Source organism: Podarcis raffonei, chromosome 14, assembly GCF_027172205.1.
Source record: "Podarcis raffonei isolate rPodRaf1 chromosome 14, rPodRaf1.pri, whole genome shotgun sequence".
Taxonomy (NCBI): Eukaryota; Metazoa; Chordata; class Lepidosauria; order Squamata; family Lacertidae; genus Podarcis; species Podarcis raffonei.
In genome coordinates, this window is record NC_070615.1 from 41,017,671 (window position 1) to 41,033,123 (window position 15,453).

The following is a 15,453-nucleotide window of genomic DNA, read 5'->3' on the forward strand; positions in this document are numbered from 1 at the left end:
GTCTAAACAACAGAAAGCTAGAAAGAGAAGTCACCGTAGAAATAAAGCTACAGGGATAGTCTGAGAACCTGGAGGTTCCTCACTCTTGTCTTATCTCCATGCAAACTCCTCTTCTGCAAACTGAGTTGCACCCACATTTGCAGAAGGTACATACTTGAATTCAACCCTCTCCTCTGAAAATAGTGACAGTCTGGAAGTGCCCTTCAGTGTCAAAAGGTCTTTTCCTACAGGAAGCAGCTGTAGGTTAGTTTTGTTGTTATTGTTAGAGTTTTATTCTTTTACCCTCCTTCCAAGCTGAATTCCTGCTTCCCCATCTCTGGCCTGCTTTTCCTTTAAACTATTCCAGGCTGTGGTTGTGCAGCCCTGCCTGGCTCCTTGATTACTGCTTCTTAAAATTCTTCTGCGCCCACAGTCATTTTCAAAGAGCAGTAGATGCACCATCTGCCTTTGCTCCCCCCCCAGCCCGCCCACCTCCTTCTCCCTCCAAGCCTATCGCCACAAGGCACGCACCTGCCTGGTTTTCCACAGCCGCCAACTTGGGTGCATGCGCCAGTTGAAGTTTCCACCCTGGACGCTGCTGCAGGAGGACATGGATGGGTGCACAGTGTCCAGTTTTCCACTTGCTGTCCCACGCTGAGCTGTCAGGCTTTGGCGAGGGCTTGTTGTTAGAACGTCTAGCATTTCCAGGGCTCAGGCATCCTCCAGGATCAGGAGCCAGGTTCATCCGATGGGGAGGTCAGATAAGGGTCAGAGCCGGCCAAGGCAGTTCGCAGCAAACACCCCGGCGAGATAGGCCTGAGCACACACCGTGTGTGTTTTCAGCACTTATCTTACTGAGCCTGTCACTCAGCGAAAGAACATCTGCTTTGCACGAATCTGATCCCTGGCATTTCTGTTTAAAGTAGAGATGGGAAACTGGTGGCCATCCAGATGTTGTTGGATATCAGCTCCCATCAGCCCTGATGGTCAGGGATGATGGGAGTTGTAGTTTAGCAACATCCAGAGGGCCAGAGAATCTGACACAGCTTGAAACCACGGCGAGCCTAGGCCTGTTTTGGCCCTAGACCAAGGGTGAAGAACTCCCCTTACATACCACCCATGGGCCAAGCTTTGCAAGTGACCGGTTTTTGCGCACATGGGTTGAAATCAAAGGTGCCTCGGTTTGCAAGTCATAACCATTAGCTGATTGCCAGGGCTTGCAAAGCGCTGTGCCTGGGACTTCACAGGTGCTGACTTTCAGGAGCAAACTCTGCTTTGATGCAGCTGCATCGTTATGTAACCTACACCTGATGTCATGCATGATATCAGTTCTGGTGTAGGATGAGTAGCTGTGACTTGGCCAGGCCAACATATCCTTGTGGGCCCAAACAGAGAGGCCCGCTGGACCTAACAAAGCAAGCTGCCTTCATTGACCCAGTAGGCCCAAGCCAGCTCTCAGTAACAAATCATGTTCCATCCCTGCTGTCTCCAGGGAAGAGCTGGAGAGCTTCTCAAATAAGGCAATAATGGTCTACAGGGGTGGCCCAAGGTGTTGCGGCACCTGAGGTGGAATGCCCCACTGCTGTTCCCACAATGTAGGGGGGACAAACTCCATAAAGTCTTTTCCTCAAGAAGCCCTTGAGGAGTTGCCCCCACTGGGTAGGGGGGCAGATTGTTTATAGATTCCCTCACATACCCCCTCAGTGGTGGAGCTATGCACCAGCTTTGCTTTTTAGGAGAAGATGGTAAAAACCATACCTTTCAGTGGAAGGGAGATCTGTCTCCTTGCGCCTAGAGGCCAGGGAGTCCCATGGCAAAGCTGGGTGTTGGAATGGGGGTGCCTCTCCTTGGGAGGTTGCTGCCTCACCCTGCCTCATGGGTGGGATGGCACTGATGGTTTAGCTAGATCAGTAGTAGCAGCTCTCCAAGGCTCTCCGTAGAGGTCCTTCCAGCAATGCTACTCAAGGTGGTATGGTGTAGTGGTTAGAGTGCTGGACTCAGATTCAAATTTCCACTCAGTCATGAAACTTTGCTATGTGGCCTTGGGTCAGCTCTCAGCCTAATGTGCTGCACAAGATTGTTGCAAGGATAAAATAATAATAATAGAGAGACATATGCTTACCACCGTGAACTGCTTTGAGGAAAAGCTGTGCTATAATTGTAAATCCATAATCAACAGTCTTGGTGCAGTATATGTGTTCAGTGGGACAATCCTTGAGTGTCAAACAAGTTTAATTATTGTTCCCGGCATCTGGGAACTATAGCTGTGTGGCGGTGCGCTAAGGAACCCTCTTGCAGAAGCTTTCCAGAGTTCCTTGCTGGAAGCCATGACACTTTAAAAAGGTAAAGAAATGAGATTGTTTCTCAGCACAGGTGGTTATTTCTTTATAAAGCCACCTACGCTTGCTACGTGCTGTATAAAACGTAGAAACAACAGACACCCCTGCCCTCAGGCTTAAGCTCTGAAACGATAAAGACACAATTAAGGACAAAAGAAAAGAAAAGAAAAGCACAAGGGGAAGGAGACTGGGAAGGCCAAGGTGAGCAGCTGTCAGAAGAGGGCAAGGGTTGGGTCCCCCTCCTCATTGCTGAGGCAGAAGGACCAAGTGGCAGTTGGATGAGGCAGGCCAGTAGAAAGGGCCTCGATCCGTCTCCCTCAGCTTAGCTGCTGCTGAAGTCCTGTGATACTCATCCTACAAAGGCAGCATCGTCTATCCTGGTTGTATGTCCAGCTCTCCACATTTCCACATCAGTTTGATTTTTTAAAAAAATTCACCCCCATTTTTGTGTTAGTTTCTCCTAATATACACATGGGTTGTCCAGTCCATCCCCCTGCAATGCAGAAATCACAGCTAAAGAATCCCTGACAGATGGCCACCCAACCTCTGCTTAAAAACCTCCAGGGAAAGAGAGTCCTTTACCTTCCAAGAGGGTCCACTCCACCGTCAAACAGCTTTTGCCCTCAGAAAGTTCTTCCTAATGTTGAGTCTGAATCTCCTGGCTTATAATTTGAATCCATTGGTTCGGATCTTACCCTTTGGAGCAGCAGAAAACAAGCTTGCTCCATCTTCCATGTGGCAACCCTTCTAATATTTGAAGGTGGCTATCTTATCTCCTCTCAGTCTTCTCTTATCCAGGCTAAACACACTCAGCTCCCTCAACAGCTCAGTTTCCAGACCTTTTATCATCTCAGTCGCCCTTCTCTGCGCATGTTCCAACTTGTCAACATCCTTCTTAAACACATTTTTGCAAAGCGATGTTCGCTAATATAATGCACTTTTGTGGGTTATTTTCACTAATATATGCATTTTAATGCAGAGTTTCACTCTAATACAGCCTTTCTCGACCTTCCGTCCTCAGATGTTGTTGGACTACAACTCCCATCATCCCTAACTATCAAGACCAGCAGTCAGGGATGATGGGAGTTGTAGTCCAACAACAGCTGGGGAGCCAAAGGCTGTGCAGTGGTACCTTGGGTTAAGAACTTAATTCGTTCTGTAGGTCCGTTCTTAACCTGAAACTGTTCTTAACCTGAGGTACTACTTTAGCTAATGGGGCCTCCCACTGCCGCCGCTGCGCAATTTCTGTTCTCATCCTGAAGCAAAGTTCTTAACCCGAGGTACTATTTCTGGGTTAGCGGAGTCTGTAACCTGAAGCGTCTGTAACCTGAAGCATCTGTTACCCAAGGTACCACTGTATATTTATACACATTTCTTGGCTGGAGAACTACATCGCAAAATTCAGAGGAACGCAAATTTCAAAGTATAGCCATGTTTCGGTTCAGGTATTGTTTCAGCATTCACATTTCACTGTGAACTGAACCAAATTTCTTCCCCACCTCCATCCCTGAACTGATGCCTTTTTGGCAGGGTTGGTATCAGATTATTTGTTGCCTGAAGCGAAGCAGCCAATATACACACCTCCCCCCCATCACAAATCAAGGTGCTTGGTACGTACCCAAGTCCAGCCAACTTATTTTGGCACCTGAATGCAGAAACTCCTCCAGGGGCCTCTCCCACCTCCCTGGCACAAATAATAAATTAGATGACTAACAAATTGCTGCCCTTTCATGACACCCAGAATCGGGTGCCTCTGAGGCTACCGCTTCACCTTGCCTGGAGGGTAAGGCTGCTGGCTGAATAAAGGTCATCGCTTGGAGAACGAGCTTACTGTCAGTATAGAGGAGGATGCCCTCTGCTTGCTCCTTGTAGCCGCTGTCCACTTCCTTGCCTCCTCTCTTAGTTTATCAGCACCCTTTCCTCGCAAGGAAGACGAGGCAGGTGCCCTTTCCCCCTTTGCCATAAGCAAACATCACAGTGTTTGTTTACGGCTTAGCCGCCCAGCCCAGCCCAGCCCAGCTTCTGCTTCTCCGGTCCTTGATAGATTAACATGTCACCCCTCTGCTAAGTCTTTTTTTGTGGCCTCCTCTAAGTGTGGGGCTGGCAGGTGCGGAGCCACAGAAGACGAAGACAGGAAGTGATTTGGTACAGCTCGGCATTAAGTCTGCAAGCTTGAACCAGCTAATTGGTGTGATAAATCGGTTAAAGCGTTGATTGCAGATCTGAAAAGCCTTGCAGTTAAACAGGGGGGCTGTGCACAGCGGGGCGTGGATCGCTCTGAGGCTGCTTCCCAGCAGCTGGAAGGAAAGGAGGGTGGAGCCCCCCACTGCCTGGAGAGCGCCCCCCTCCGAAACAAAGTCCCCCTGGATGAAATGGGCCGTGCAGCCCAGTCTTGTGCAGCTTTGCTGGGAAGTTAGTCACAATGAGTTCCACTAAACCTGCTCCTAAAGAGAGGGTGGTCATTTATATGTAATAAAACAAAAACAAAACATCTGCATGTGTATTTGAATATGCTAATTTATATGTGTCGGTGCAAATTTAAAAATTGTTATTATAATTTTAGATAGGAATTCACCATAGTGGGGAGGACTGGGGTAGCTGAGTCGGTAGAGCAGGAGACTCTTACTCTCAGGTTTGTGGGTTCGAGCCCCACTTTGGGCAAAAGGTTCCTATGTTGCAGGGGGTTGGAACCAGGCAGAGGGCCTTCTCAGTAGTGGCGCCCTCCCTGTGGAACACCCTCCCACCAGATGTCAAAGAGAACAACAACTACCAGACTTTTAGAAGACATCTGAAGGCAGCCCTGTTTAGGGAAGCTTTTAATGTTTGATGCATTACTGTATTTTAATATTTTGTTGGAAGCCGCCCAGAGTGGCTGGGGAAGCCCAGCCAGATGGGTGGGGTATTAATAATAATAATAATAATAATAATAATAATAATAATAATAATAATTAGACTTAGATGACTCTTGTGGTCCCTTCCAACTCTATGACTGTGTCCAGGTGACCTGTGTGCCTGCTCAGGCCCCTTGAGCAACATAATAACATGAGAAGATCCTGCTGGATCAGGCCAATGGCCCACCTGGTCCAGCATCCTGTTCTTACAATGTCCAGTCAGATACCTCTGGGAAACCTTCACACAGGATCTGAACATAAGAGTGCTCTCAGCTCCTGAGGTTCCCAGCAGCTGGTATTCAGAAGCATTGCTTCCTCCTTTGGTGGAGGCAGAGCATAGCCATCATGGCTAATAGCCCAACTGCAGCTGGGAAATTTTGTGGCCGCTCTTGCTCTCCCTCCTTAGCATTCCTCGTCTTTGAGCCGGGAGGCCTTTCAAACAGAGGGCAGTGCTGTGGCTACCCTTTAAACCAGCCTTTCTCAACCTGTGGGTCCCCAGATGTTCTTGAACTGCAACTCCGATCACCCCTAGCTAGCAAGGCCAGAGCTCAGGGATGATGGGAGTCGTAGTCCAACAACATCTGGGGACCCACAGGTTGAGAACTGCTGCTTTAAACAGAGATGTTATCTTAGGCAAAGCAGGGCACAAGACCACCTACTCCCAAGTATTATTTATTTGTGTATCAGATCTTAATACCCAGTTGTACATTATGAGGGCAGGTTACAAAAATTCAGAATGAAGAGCAACTGGTACGTAGGACTGCAGCCTTAGGAGCGGCTGCCTTTTTCTAGATTTCATCCATCCATCTTAATTCACAGCCCTTTACATACTCCAGGGCACATGCAGAACTCCTGTACGAACAGGTTTCTCCATTCACGCCAGTGGAGAGGGAAGCTCTCTGCATGTGTCCTTGTGTGTGTCCATAATTTCCCCCTTTCAGTATAGGCTCCTTTATATCTTGTGTTTCTGCCCTCCCCCCCCCCGGGAGACAGAGACATATATAAGATAGGAAACCAGGCGACGAGCTCCATTCTCAATCAGGCCTTTGGGGACACAGCACTGTCACTTGAATAGCTTCCTCTTGTTTTAATTACAGGCTTGCTTAACTTTTAGAGGATAACGAGGCAGTTTAATCGAGCGATTAACAGATAGATGCCTCTGCTTAGCCTTTCTTGTTGAGAAGAAAGAAAAGAGTGATGGGCCCAGATTCACCCAGCTTGGTTTCATTTGGTCTGTGTGGTGAGAAAGCTGGTGGAGCTCCACCAGGCATTAATTTGACCCCCCCTTTTGCTTTTCCTTCTTGGGGGCTTAACAGATCCCAGGTAGAGCTGCAAAAGAACTTTCTCCTTAGGCTGTTTGCTTTGGCAGCACTGAAGTTTCGGAGGAGCAGGGAGACATCAGCAGAAGCAATCCGAAACAAGAAAACAAAAACTGCAAGTGCACGCTGTGGGAAATAACCCTGCTCTCCCAGGTCCTAGTCCAACACTCTCACCATTAGGCCACGCTGGCCAATGATCAGAGATTCTGGGAGTTCGAATTTCTAGAGCAGGGGTCAGCAAATTTTTTCAGCAGGGGGCTGGTCCACTGTCCCTCAGACCTTGTGGGGGGCCGGACTATATTTTGAAAAAATAATGATGCAAAAGCACCATGAGCCCTGGTGGCTGCTTACCTGTGTTTTGTGAGCAGCAGGGGCTGGCGGCAGTGGGCATGGCAGGACGATGAGCGGCATGCGAAAGGGCTCTTGAGAGGAGCTGCTTAAAATGGCAGCCACTCAAGCGCTGCTGCTGCTGGCACCAACAAAGCCCAGCCCCCTTCCTCCTCTAGGCAGGGCAGGGAGAAGCCAGGAGGAGGGAGGGAGGAGGTGCTGCCGCCACCACCATGTGAGGGAGAGGGAAAGAACACGCACGCTGGCGATCCACACGGCGATCCCCAGACTGTCCGCATGCCAGATCCAGAAGGCAATTGGGCCTTAGTTTGCCTACCCGTGTTCTAGAGCAGCGGTTCTCAACCTGTGAGTCCCCAGATGTTGTTGGACTACAACTCCCATCATCCCTGAGCTCTGGTGTTGTTAGCTGGGGGTGATGGGAGTTGTAGTTCAGCAACATCTGGGGACCCACAGGTTGAGAAAGGCTGTTCTAGAGGGTCACAGGTTTCCCCACCTCTGGGGTGGCAGATAAAGTATTACATTTAGTTTTGGAAGTCCCGGGGTTCACATGCTGTAGGGCTGTAACAGGAATCCTGTGGACTAAATATTGGTTCAGAGGCACTTTGATACTTCTCAGGCACAGTTCATGCACAAATATGTGATATACTGAAAACTAAAGCAACAACAGCAGACAACTTAAACAACAACAAATGCTACAAAAAGGCACAGTTACATATAAGATATTAACTGGGACCTTTTGATGTACAGCACTTAGCAATGACCCTTCCAACAGGAGACAACTTCTGGCTGGCCACTGCTGGAGAGACAGACTGCTAGACAGCAGGGACTTTTTTCTCCAGTTCCTACAAGGCAATACTTATTGGCTTCACTTACTCCCTTTTCTCATTCTCTTTCAGGGCAGCACCCTGAGGAAACGGAAGATGTACGAAGAATTCCTCAGCAAGGTCTCCATTTTGGGTGTGTTGCCTTTCCTTTCCTTTTGGATATTGTTGCACCGATGAAAAATATATGGTGGTCGAGCGGTAAAAAAACCATCAAGGAAATACTCAGAAAGCCTGTGTGCACATGTATAAAGCCTGGTCTACACAACACAGCAAATTAAGGGTGTAAGAACAGGCTGCTGTACTTCAGACTGCAGGTGGGAGATGCATCTTTAAAAAGAAAAGAGGAAATCTCCCATATGTAAAATTACTCCCAGCAATTCACAAACAACCACAGCTGGCAGTGGGCTTAGTTAGTGATGAGCTGGACATTTTCTGTCTTGTTTTTGTGGGAGGGTTTTTAATATAGAGGAGCCTCCAAAAATGCCTTTTTCTCCCACTCACACACTCTGAAGTGGTGCAGTCCTCTCTGCCATCTCCCTCACATGGGGTTCGCTGTAGCCCAATGGTTCCCAAACTCAATATTCTGCAGATCATTGGGAAATTGCTTAGGATCTTGGCTGACCACCTGTTGACTTTTCTGCCAGTTCATAGCAATTGAAATGCACTATTCTAGCTACTGTATGGTCCCCCCATTCTGTTGTTGTTGTTACTTTTATACAGTGGTACCTCGCAAGACGAATGCCTCGCAAGACGAAAAACGCGCAAGACGAAAGGGTTTTTCGTTTTTTGCGTTGCTTCGCAAGACGATTTTCCCTATGGGCTTGCTTCGCAAGACGAAAACGTCTTGCGAGTTTGTTTCCTTTTTCTTAAAGCCGTTAATACCCATCGAATCCGCGCTCCGCAAGACGAAAAAATCGCTAGACGACACAACTCGCGGAACGAATTAATTTCGTCTTGCGAGGCACCACTGTATCCTGTCTTTCTTCCAAGGAGCAAAAGCTGTTGTTCGTAATTCTTCTCTGCTCCATTTTTATCCTCACGACAACCCCGTGAGGTAGGTTAGGCTGAGTGACGGTGCCTGGCCCAAGATCACCCAGTGAGGAGGAGGAGGAAGCTGTAAACAGGATGCAACCTAAGATGTATCAGTGTAAACAGCCAAGAGATAGAGAGAGAAGTCAGCATAGATTTAAAGGTAGAGGGATAGTTTGGGAACATGGAGAACTCTCACTTTTGTCAGCGTTAGCTTCATGCAGACCCCTCTGTTGCAAGGTGAGTTGCAACCAACAGCTAGAGCAACAGATGCAACTCTTTCCTTTGTACAGTAGACTACATTCCAGCCATTTATAAGCAAGAGGTTTACACACACACACACACACACACACACACACACACACACACACACACATTCTCCATCCAGGAAAGCAAGAAGCATTAGCACAGGACACATTCCAGGCAAAAAGGTGTGTAAGGGGTGTGGCTTGCAGTGAGTCCCCAAGGGCCAGGCACAAAGGTCTGGAAAGCCTCACTTAGTCTCTGGACTGAAATTCCTCACCCCTGATCTAGATGAACTGGCAGCATAACTCTTATCCCAAGGATTTTAGACAGGAGTCTTTGCTAGCCCCTCCTGGAGATCCTGGGGGACTGGACCTTGGACCCTCTGCATGCAGATAAAATAATTTGCCACGGGCTGGTTCACAGGTGTACTGGAGTGGGAGAGGATGGCCACCCAGCTGCCAGCAGTCACAAACGTATTTGTTACTTTTAATGAAATGTTGGCAGCAACAACACTGATTTAATACCAAGACTTCACCTTAGCATCTTCCTGGCAGAGATAAGAAAGACACAGGACTCCTGGCATGGGCAGCCATAATTTTCCTCTTCTCCCATGCCTACCACAGCAGGGTTTTGTACGAGTACAACCCTTCCTGGAATAGTTGAGCAGTCATTCTCCCCCCCCCCCCCGCTCCCTGATAATCCTTGCAATCATTTCTCATTTGGGCAGTCAGAAAATGCAGGGAGTGTGGAGAGATATGATTGTGCCATAAACTATTAGGTTTCCCAGTTGACAGGTGAGAAATGTTTCCCTCCCCCCCACTAGATGAAAGCAGTTCTTAATACTGCTTGTATGTTTAGTCGGAATTCCCTTTCTTGTAACTTGAAGCCATTGGTTCGGGTCCTAGCCTCCAGAGGAGGAGACAACAAGCTTCCTCCATCTTCCATGCGACAGCCCTCTGGCTTGGTAAAAGGCGGCTTCAAGGTGTTCATATGCCTTCATGTATTGAGCGCACCATTTGAAGGGCTCTCAGAGGACAGCCCTTAATTGGAGGAGTGTGGTCCAAGTCTGGATTAAAGATAGATAACTCATTGACATTGCTCATCAACAGGGAACAGGATGAGTGGGCATGCAAGTCTCCTTGACACAGCCAGCCCCACTATGATTAAATGTATTGAATTTCTATTTAAATTGGAGTAATGATTTTTAAAATGGCACCTACACATTAAAAAATAAACTATGCAAACTTTATGCAAATCTGACCCTCTTTTCAGCCTCGTCCCCCCCCTACCATTAGGCAGAATGGGGCAGCAGCCCCAGGCAGCATCATTGGCATCCTACCTATAAAAGGAAGCTTTCGGTCCATAACCATGGGGGGGGGCAGTGGGCAATAGGACCCTGGCTGGCTCAGATCTAACTCTGGATTTTCAGCTTTTATTTAAAGCAACAACAAAGCACAAAAGCATGCATCTTCTAAATTATTTACAGTATAAAACCTGCTCCCACCTCCTAAGATTCTGGAATCACTCAGTCACCAGAGCCTCGTTTTTGGATGCCATCACGTTGAATCTAATATTATTCAGATGTAATAGCATTAAATAACTCCCGCTATATCAGATTACCTGTGTTTGACTCTCTGTAAGTTCAGGCCCCCACACTGCTAACATTTCTGGCTGCAGGCTTGAAGAGGCTGCTAGCAGGTGGGTCAAAGTTGTTTCTCACCTTCAACCTTAACAGATATAAGAAGGGACCTGCTGGATCAGACCAGGGGCCAATCTGGTCCAACATCCTACTCCCACAGTGGCCAAGCACGTGCCTCTGGAAAGCCACCAAACAAAGGGAAATAGCTGTCTTTCACTGTTGTTTCCCAGAGACTAGGGAAACATCTTTGTACCTCTGCTGAGTTCGCCCCTCTGCTCTACTGTAACCTTCCCTGAATCTGTATCTCCCCTGAATCCTGCCTACTGCCTGCTGTCCCCTGTTAGGTGCCCTTTATATTTCCAATCCTCACTGACTCCTCAGCCTCCCAATCCTATTACACCACCAACATCATCCTGGTTTGCACCCTGCAACACACCTATTAAACAATAGCCCTTTACCATTTTTGCCTGGGGAGGGGAAATGCACTTGATCTTCTTATTGCATCACGAAAAGGAGAACTTGCAATTACCCTTGCAATGCTTAGCAGAAGGTCTGGGATATCATCCGTTCCAGACTGCCAGAAAGGACCTGCATTGCAGCGATAATTTTAAGAGTGCCAATTACGGCAAATCAGAGCGAGCAATGGAAAGGTCCCAGCACCTGCACTTGTAAGAGGCAATTTAAATCCATTTATCATTTTAAGTGCAAATGCAAAGGGCAAAAGTTCTTTTAAAAGTAGAGTTGCACAACCCTGTGTAAGTTATCCACCATTTTGACGGAAGGACGTGGGCAGGGTGAAATGGGTTTTGATTGGTGCTTAGGGTTGCCATAAGTCCGGAATTTCCCTGACATAGCTGGAATACTGCAGTTGGAAGCAGTGCCCAGGTGGAAATCACTGAAATGCCAGTGAAAATCCGGACATATGGCAACCAATGTCTGAAGTCTAGATTTTGGCGAATTCCCTTAAAAATAGCTTTAAAATGTCAAAAAGCTCAACTTTGGGCAAAACTAAAAAAAGAAAGGAAAAAGCTCAACAACTTTTGTGTCTGGATTGGTGCTTGTAGAAAAGGTCTGTTAAACTTTTAGAGGCAAACCAACACAAATAAACAGGTGCCCTGAGAAAATCCCTCCTTGTGTTCTTCCATGTTTCAGAATCTCTCGACAAATGGGAGCGGTTGACTGTGGCAGATGCTCTAGAACCAGTCCAGTTTGAAGATGGAGAAAAGATAGTTGTTCAGGGAGAGCCAGGAGATGACTTTTTCATCATCACAGAGGTAAGCCTGGCTTTCTAACCCGGTACAATTCCTGAAAGTGTATATAACTATCAAGTGACTGCATTGCATCGGCTCTGTTAACTGGGACCGCGGATAAGATTCCAAGCTCAGAACTGCAAGGAGGCATTGTGCAAGCGAACATTAGAGTATGTGAGCTGGTTTTGCAAACTGAGCGCATGGATCGATGTGCTGTGGATAAAAGCAAAAGCAACTGTTTTGCAAAGAATTCTGGGTGCAGATTCAACTGGTGTTGTGTGTGTTGGCACCCGTCAGTCTTGGGAGACAGTGGAGGAGCCCGCCTTTGGGGGTGAAGTCAAACTGTTGGGAGTTTGCAGGATCTGCTGTGGCTGTAGAGACCAAGACAACAGAGACATGTTTTGTTGCAGCTGGGGCAGATGAAGGCGTCCGGTTGTGCTGATGCAGATGCACCATGGTGTGCGCTCCTTTCAGTGGTCATTCCTCCTCTGGTCACTGCCATGGATGCAAAACCTGACTTTCTGTCTTTCTACTTCCTTGGGGTGTATGCTTCCTTTGGAAGCCTTGAGTTAGTTCATTTTGTCTAAACGTTTTGCATACTGCCCTTTGCCAGTAGGCCCCAGAGCAATTTACATCCATAAAAACATGAAACAGTACAATGGGGGGAGGGGAATGCATCAAAATGAAAAGAATTCCATACCTCCAACACACAGGGAAGAAAGGCAGGGGGGATGCAACATTAAAATATTCGCCAGGTCTATAAAAGCCCAAACCAGGAATTCTTCACCTTACCCCTCCTCCAAAAGCCTGCCCGTAGAGATGCCGACCTGTTTTCTAGAATATAATGGAACCTCAGTTTTTGAGCATCTCTGGAGCTGAACGATTCAGAACCCGAACGCAAAAACCCGGACGTGAATGCTTCCGTTTTCAAACACGCCTCAGAAGTCAAACGGCTTCCGAGGCGTGTTTCTTCATTTTCTCAATGGAATTTGCTGACTACCCATTGCTCCTTAGTTGTCGAACGTTTCAGAAGTCAAACGGTCTTCTGGAACAGATTACGTTTGAAAACTGTTAAGTTCCGCATTACGTTTGAGCTTTCGCACAATGTAAAAGCCACTTCTGGAACAATCATGGAATATAGTGCTCATTTCCATGCTTTTTGCTTCCAGAAAAAAATCCATTTGCAAATAATATGGGAATCAGTGCTATACTTGTGCTATTATCACACTATTGTTCCAGAAGCAGCTTCTAACATTGTGTGGAAGCTCAGCTTTAATGTGGAAATTAAAAGTTAGGGAAGTGTTGTTTATTTTTAATTGAAATTTTACAACAAATTTTAGCATGATCAAAAATGCAAATTACATTTTATATTTTCAATTAACACACACACACACACACACACACACACACACGACTTCCCCCAACTTCCCTTTCTAGTTTATTACATATTCATTTCTTTGGCATTAAGGAAGTGTTGTGAAAGTGGAATAACCCGCCACGTGAATGCAGCCACTGAGAAATACTTCGCAGCCCAGTTGCCACTCTTTCCCAGAACTGCAATTCCCAGAGAGAGAGAGAGAGAGAGAGAGAGAGAGGGAGAGAGAGAGAGAGAGAGAGAGAGAGAGAGAGAGAGAGAGAGTATATGAGTGTTAAACTGCTTCAGGTCTGTAGCATAGATTTATTCAGCAACTCTGCAGTCCTGAACTTTTGGTTCTCATCACAGTTTGGGGCCGCAATTTAAAACCTCGTTTCATGGGGATTTACAGCCATAACAGACCTGGAGAATTTAGCACTCTGTGCCGAAACAGCAGGGAGTTGCCTGCCTCCCACTTATCTCTATACCCGCCTCCCTGCTGTTTCTAAGCGGTGTGCTGGGTTGAAACACAGGTGTGAGCTGTATCCGTGTGTAGGGTGTGTGTGTGTGTGTGTGTGTGTGTGTGTGTGTGTGAGTGAGTGAAGTGGGGGGCTGAGAAAGAATTCTGAAATAAGGGAGCACATCTATGCGATAATATTCTTTTGGCTAAATTAATAATGTTGCATTTGGTTTTGCTGGATTGTATCCTGCCCGATTGTTGTTGTTTTCTTTGCATATTTTATTTCTTTGCTTTTCTGATAACATTCCATGTCAATAAAGCATAAACAAAAACGATACAACAAAGAAAAATATTTCCTTTCAAAGATTTGAAATAATCGACAAAAAAACAGAAAACGTGGGAGGGGATGAGTTTCCCCCATCTCTGCCTTAGGTTGACTTGTGGTGAGGGGATTGGCTCATTCATTGGGTCTGAGAGTCTTATTCAAGACAAGTAAAATATTTCCCCCTGCTCTCCTGGGTTTCTGGATTCCCCATGGCCTGACACACACACACTTATTCAACAGTGTGTGATCGAGGTCATCTGTGTGCCCTACAAGTGCCTTTCTGCCCTTCTCTCTCTCCGCTCTCATCCTGAAGCACCTGTCCTCAGCATCGCCAGTTAAAAGGATCAGGTGCAGTTTGGTTCAACGTGCGGAAACATGTGTTTTCAAAGTGAAAATGCATACAAAAACGTGTATTTTAGGAGAAAAGGCACAGAAATAAAACATACTTTTTAGAGGAATCCATTCAGAATGTACATTTTAGGGGACTGTGCACCCAATTTAAATGCATGATTTAAATGGGATAGAACAAATTTCAGACTGAATGCATTCAAAACTGACACTGAACAAAATATACAGGTTGTTGTGTGCACCTCTGTTGGACACTTGCTGCATATTGGGCTATGTAAACAAATCATCTGACCTTAGTATACGGAAGTTTCCTATGTCCCCAGTGTGTAACAGGTTTGCAGTTTGATCTGTGAAAACTAGTGAACAAAGGCTGGGGGAGGGGGAAGTATTTTAAAAACCTCCTGTCAGTAGTTCTCACCTCCCCCTCCCTGTCTTCCTTCAGACATTTTTGAGATCTTGTTTCCCACCCTGCTTTTTCACACAACAACATCAGGCCTTCCCAGCCTGGGCAGATGTGGAATGCATCTGCTGGATTTTCAAGGTCATGGAATTATCCCATTTGAGATTCCTGGCACTGAGGTGCAGAACCTTAAGCGCCGTGCAACGCTTGTTGCCATAAAGAATTATATTTTGGCAAGTGAACCTCGTAACAGATGCACAGTCCCGAAAAAAACAAAAACAAATTTGCAGCCATATCATAAACTATCACCACTGTGTGTGTGTGTGTACACAGCACTCAGGAGATTACTGCCTTTCTGATTTCATTGGTGTGTGTGCTTTTAAGGTATTTGTTTTCAAGAGTCAGGCTGTATATTTAGCTGGGTCTTGCTAGTTTTCCAGTTCAGCTATAAAGCAACCCCATATATAATGTTAGTGAACGGTGGGTGGGACAGTGAGGTGGGACAGATTCAAACAGCCGATGTCTCCACCCTACCATAAAGCAATCTCCATCCTCCCTGCAGAGAAAAAGCTGTCTGAAGAGCTGTTGTTCATGGACCCAACACATGTTGCTTTAGTTATGCAGGTCTGGTGTAGCGGCTATCACACAGGTGATTTTCCTCCCCAGTCCTTAGGAAATGGAAGCAGAAGTGGTCCCCTGCTT

The 15,453-nt window shown here is 46.7% G+C and overlaps 1 protein-coding gene across 4 annotated transcripts in view; it reads left to right on the forward strand.

Moving 5' to 3' along the window:
• Window positions 1–15,453, forward strand: part of PRKAR1B (protein kinase cAMP-dependent type I regulatory subunit beta) — a 114,148-nt gene that overhangs the window by 74,471 nt on the left and 24,224 nt on the right. For all 4 annotated transcript variants that reach the window (XM_053364406.1, XM_053364407.1, XM_053364404.1 and 1 more), the window contains 2 exons: window positions 7,773–7,833; window positions 11,767–11,888. In XM_053364406.1, the coding sequence (XP_053220381.1) occupies window positions 7,773–7,833; window positions 11,767–11,888 (183 nt within the window). The remainder of the gene's footprint in view (window positions 1–7,772; window positions 7,834–11,766; window positions 11,889–15,453) is intronic.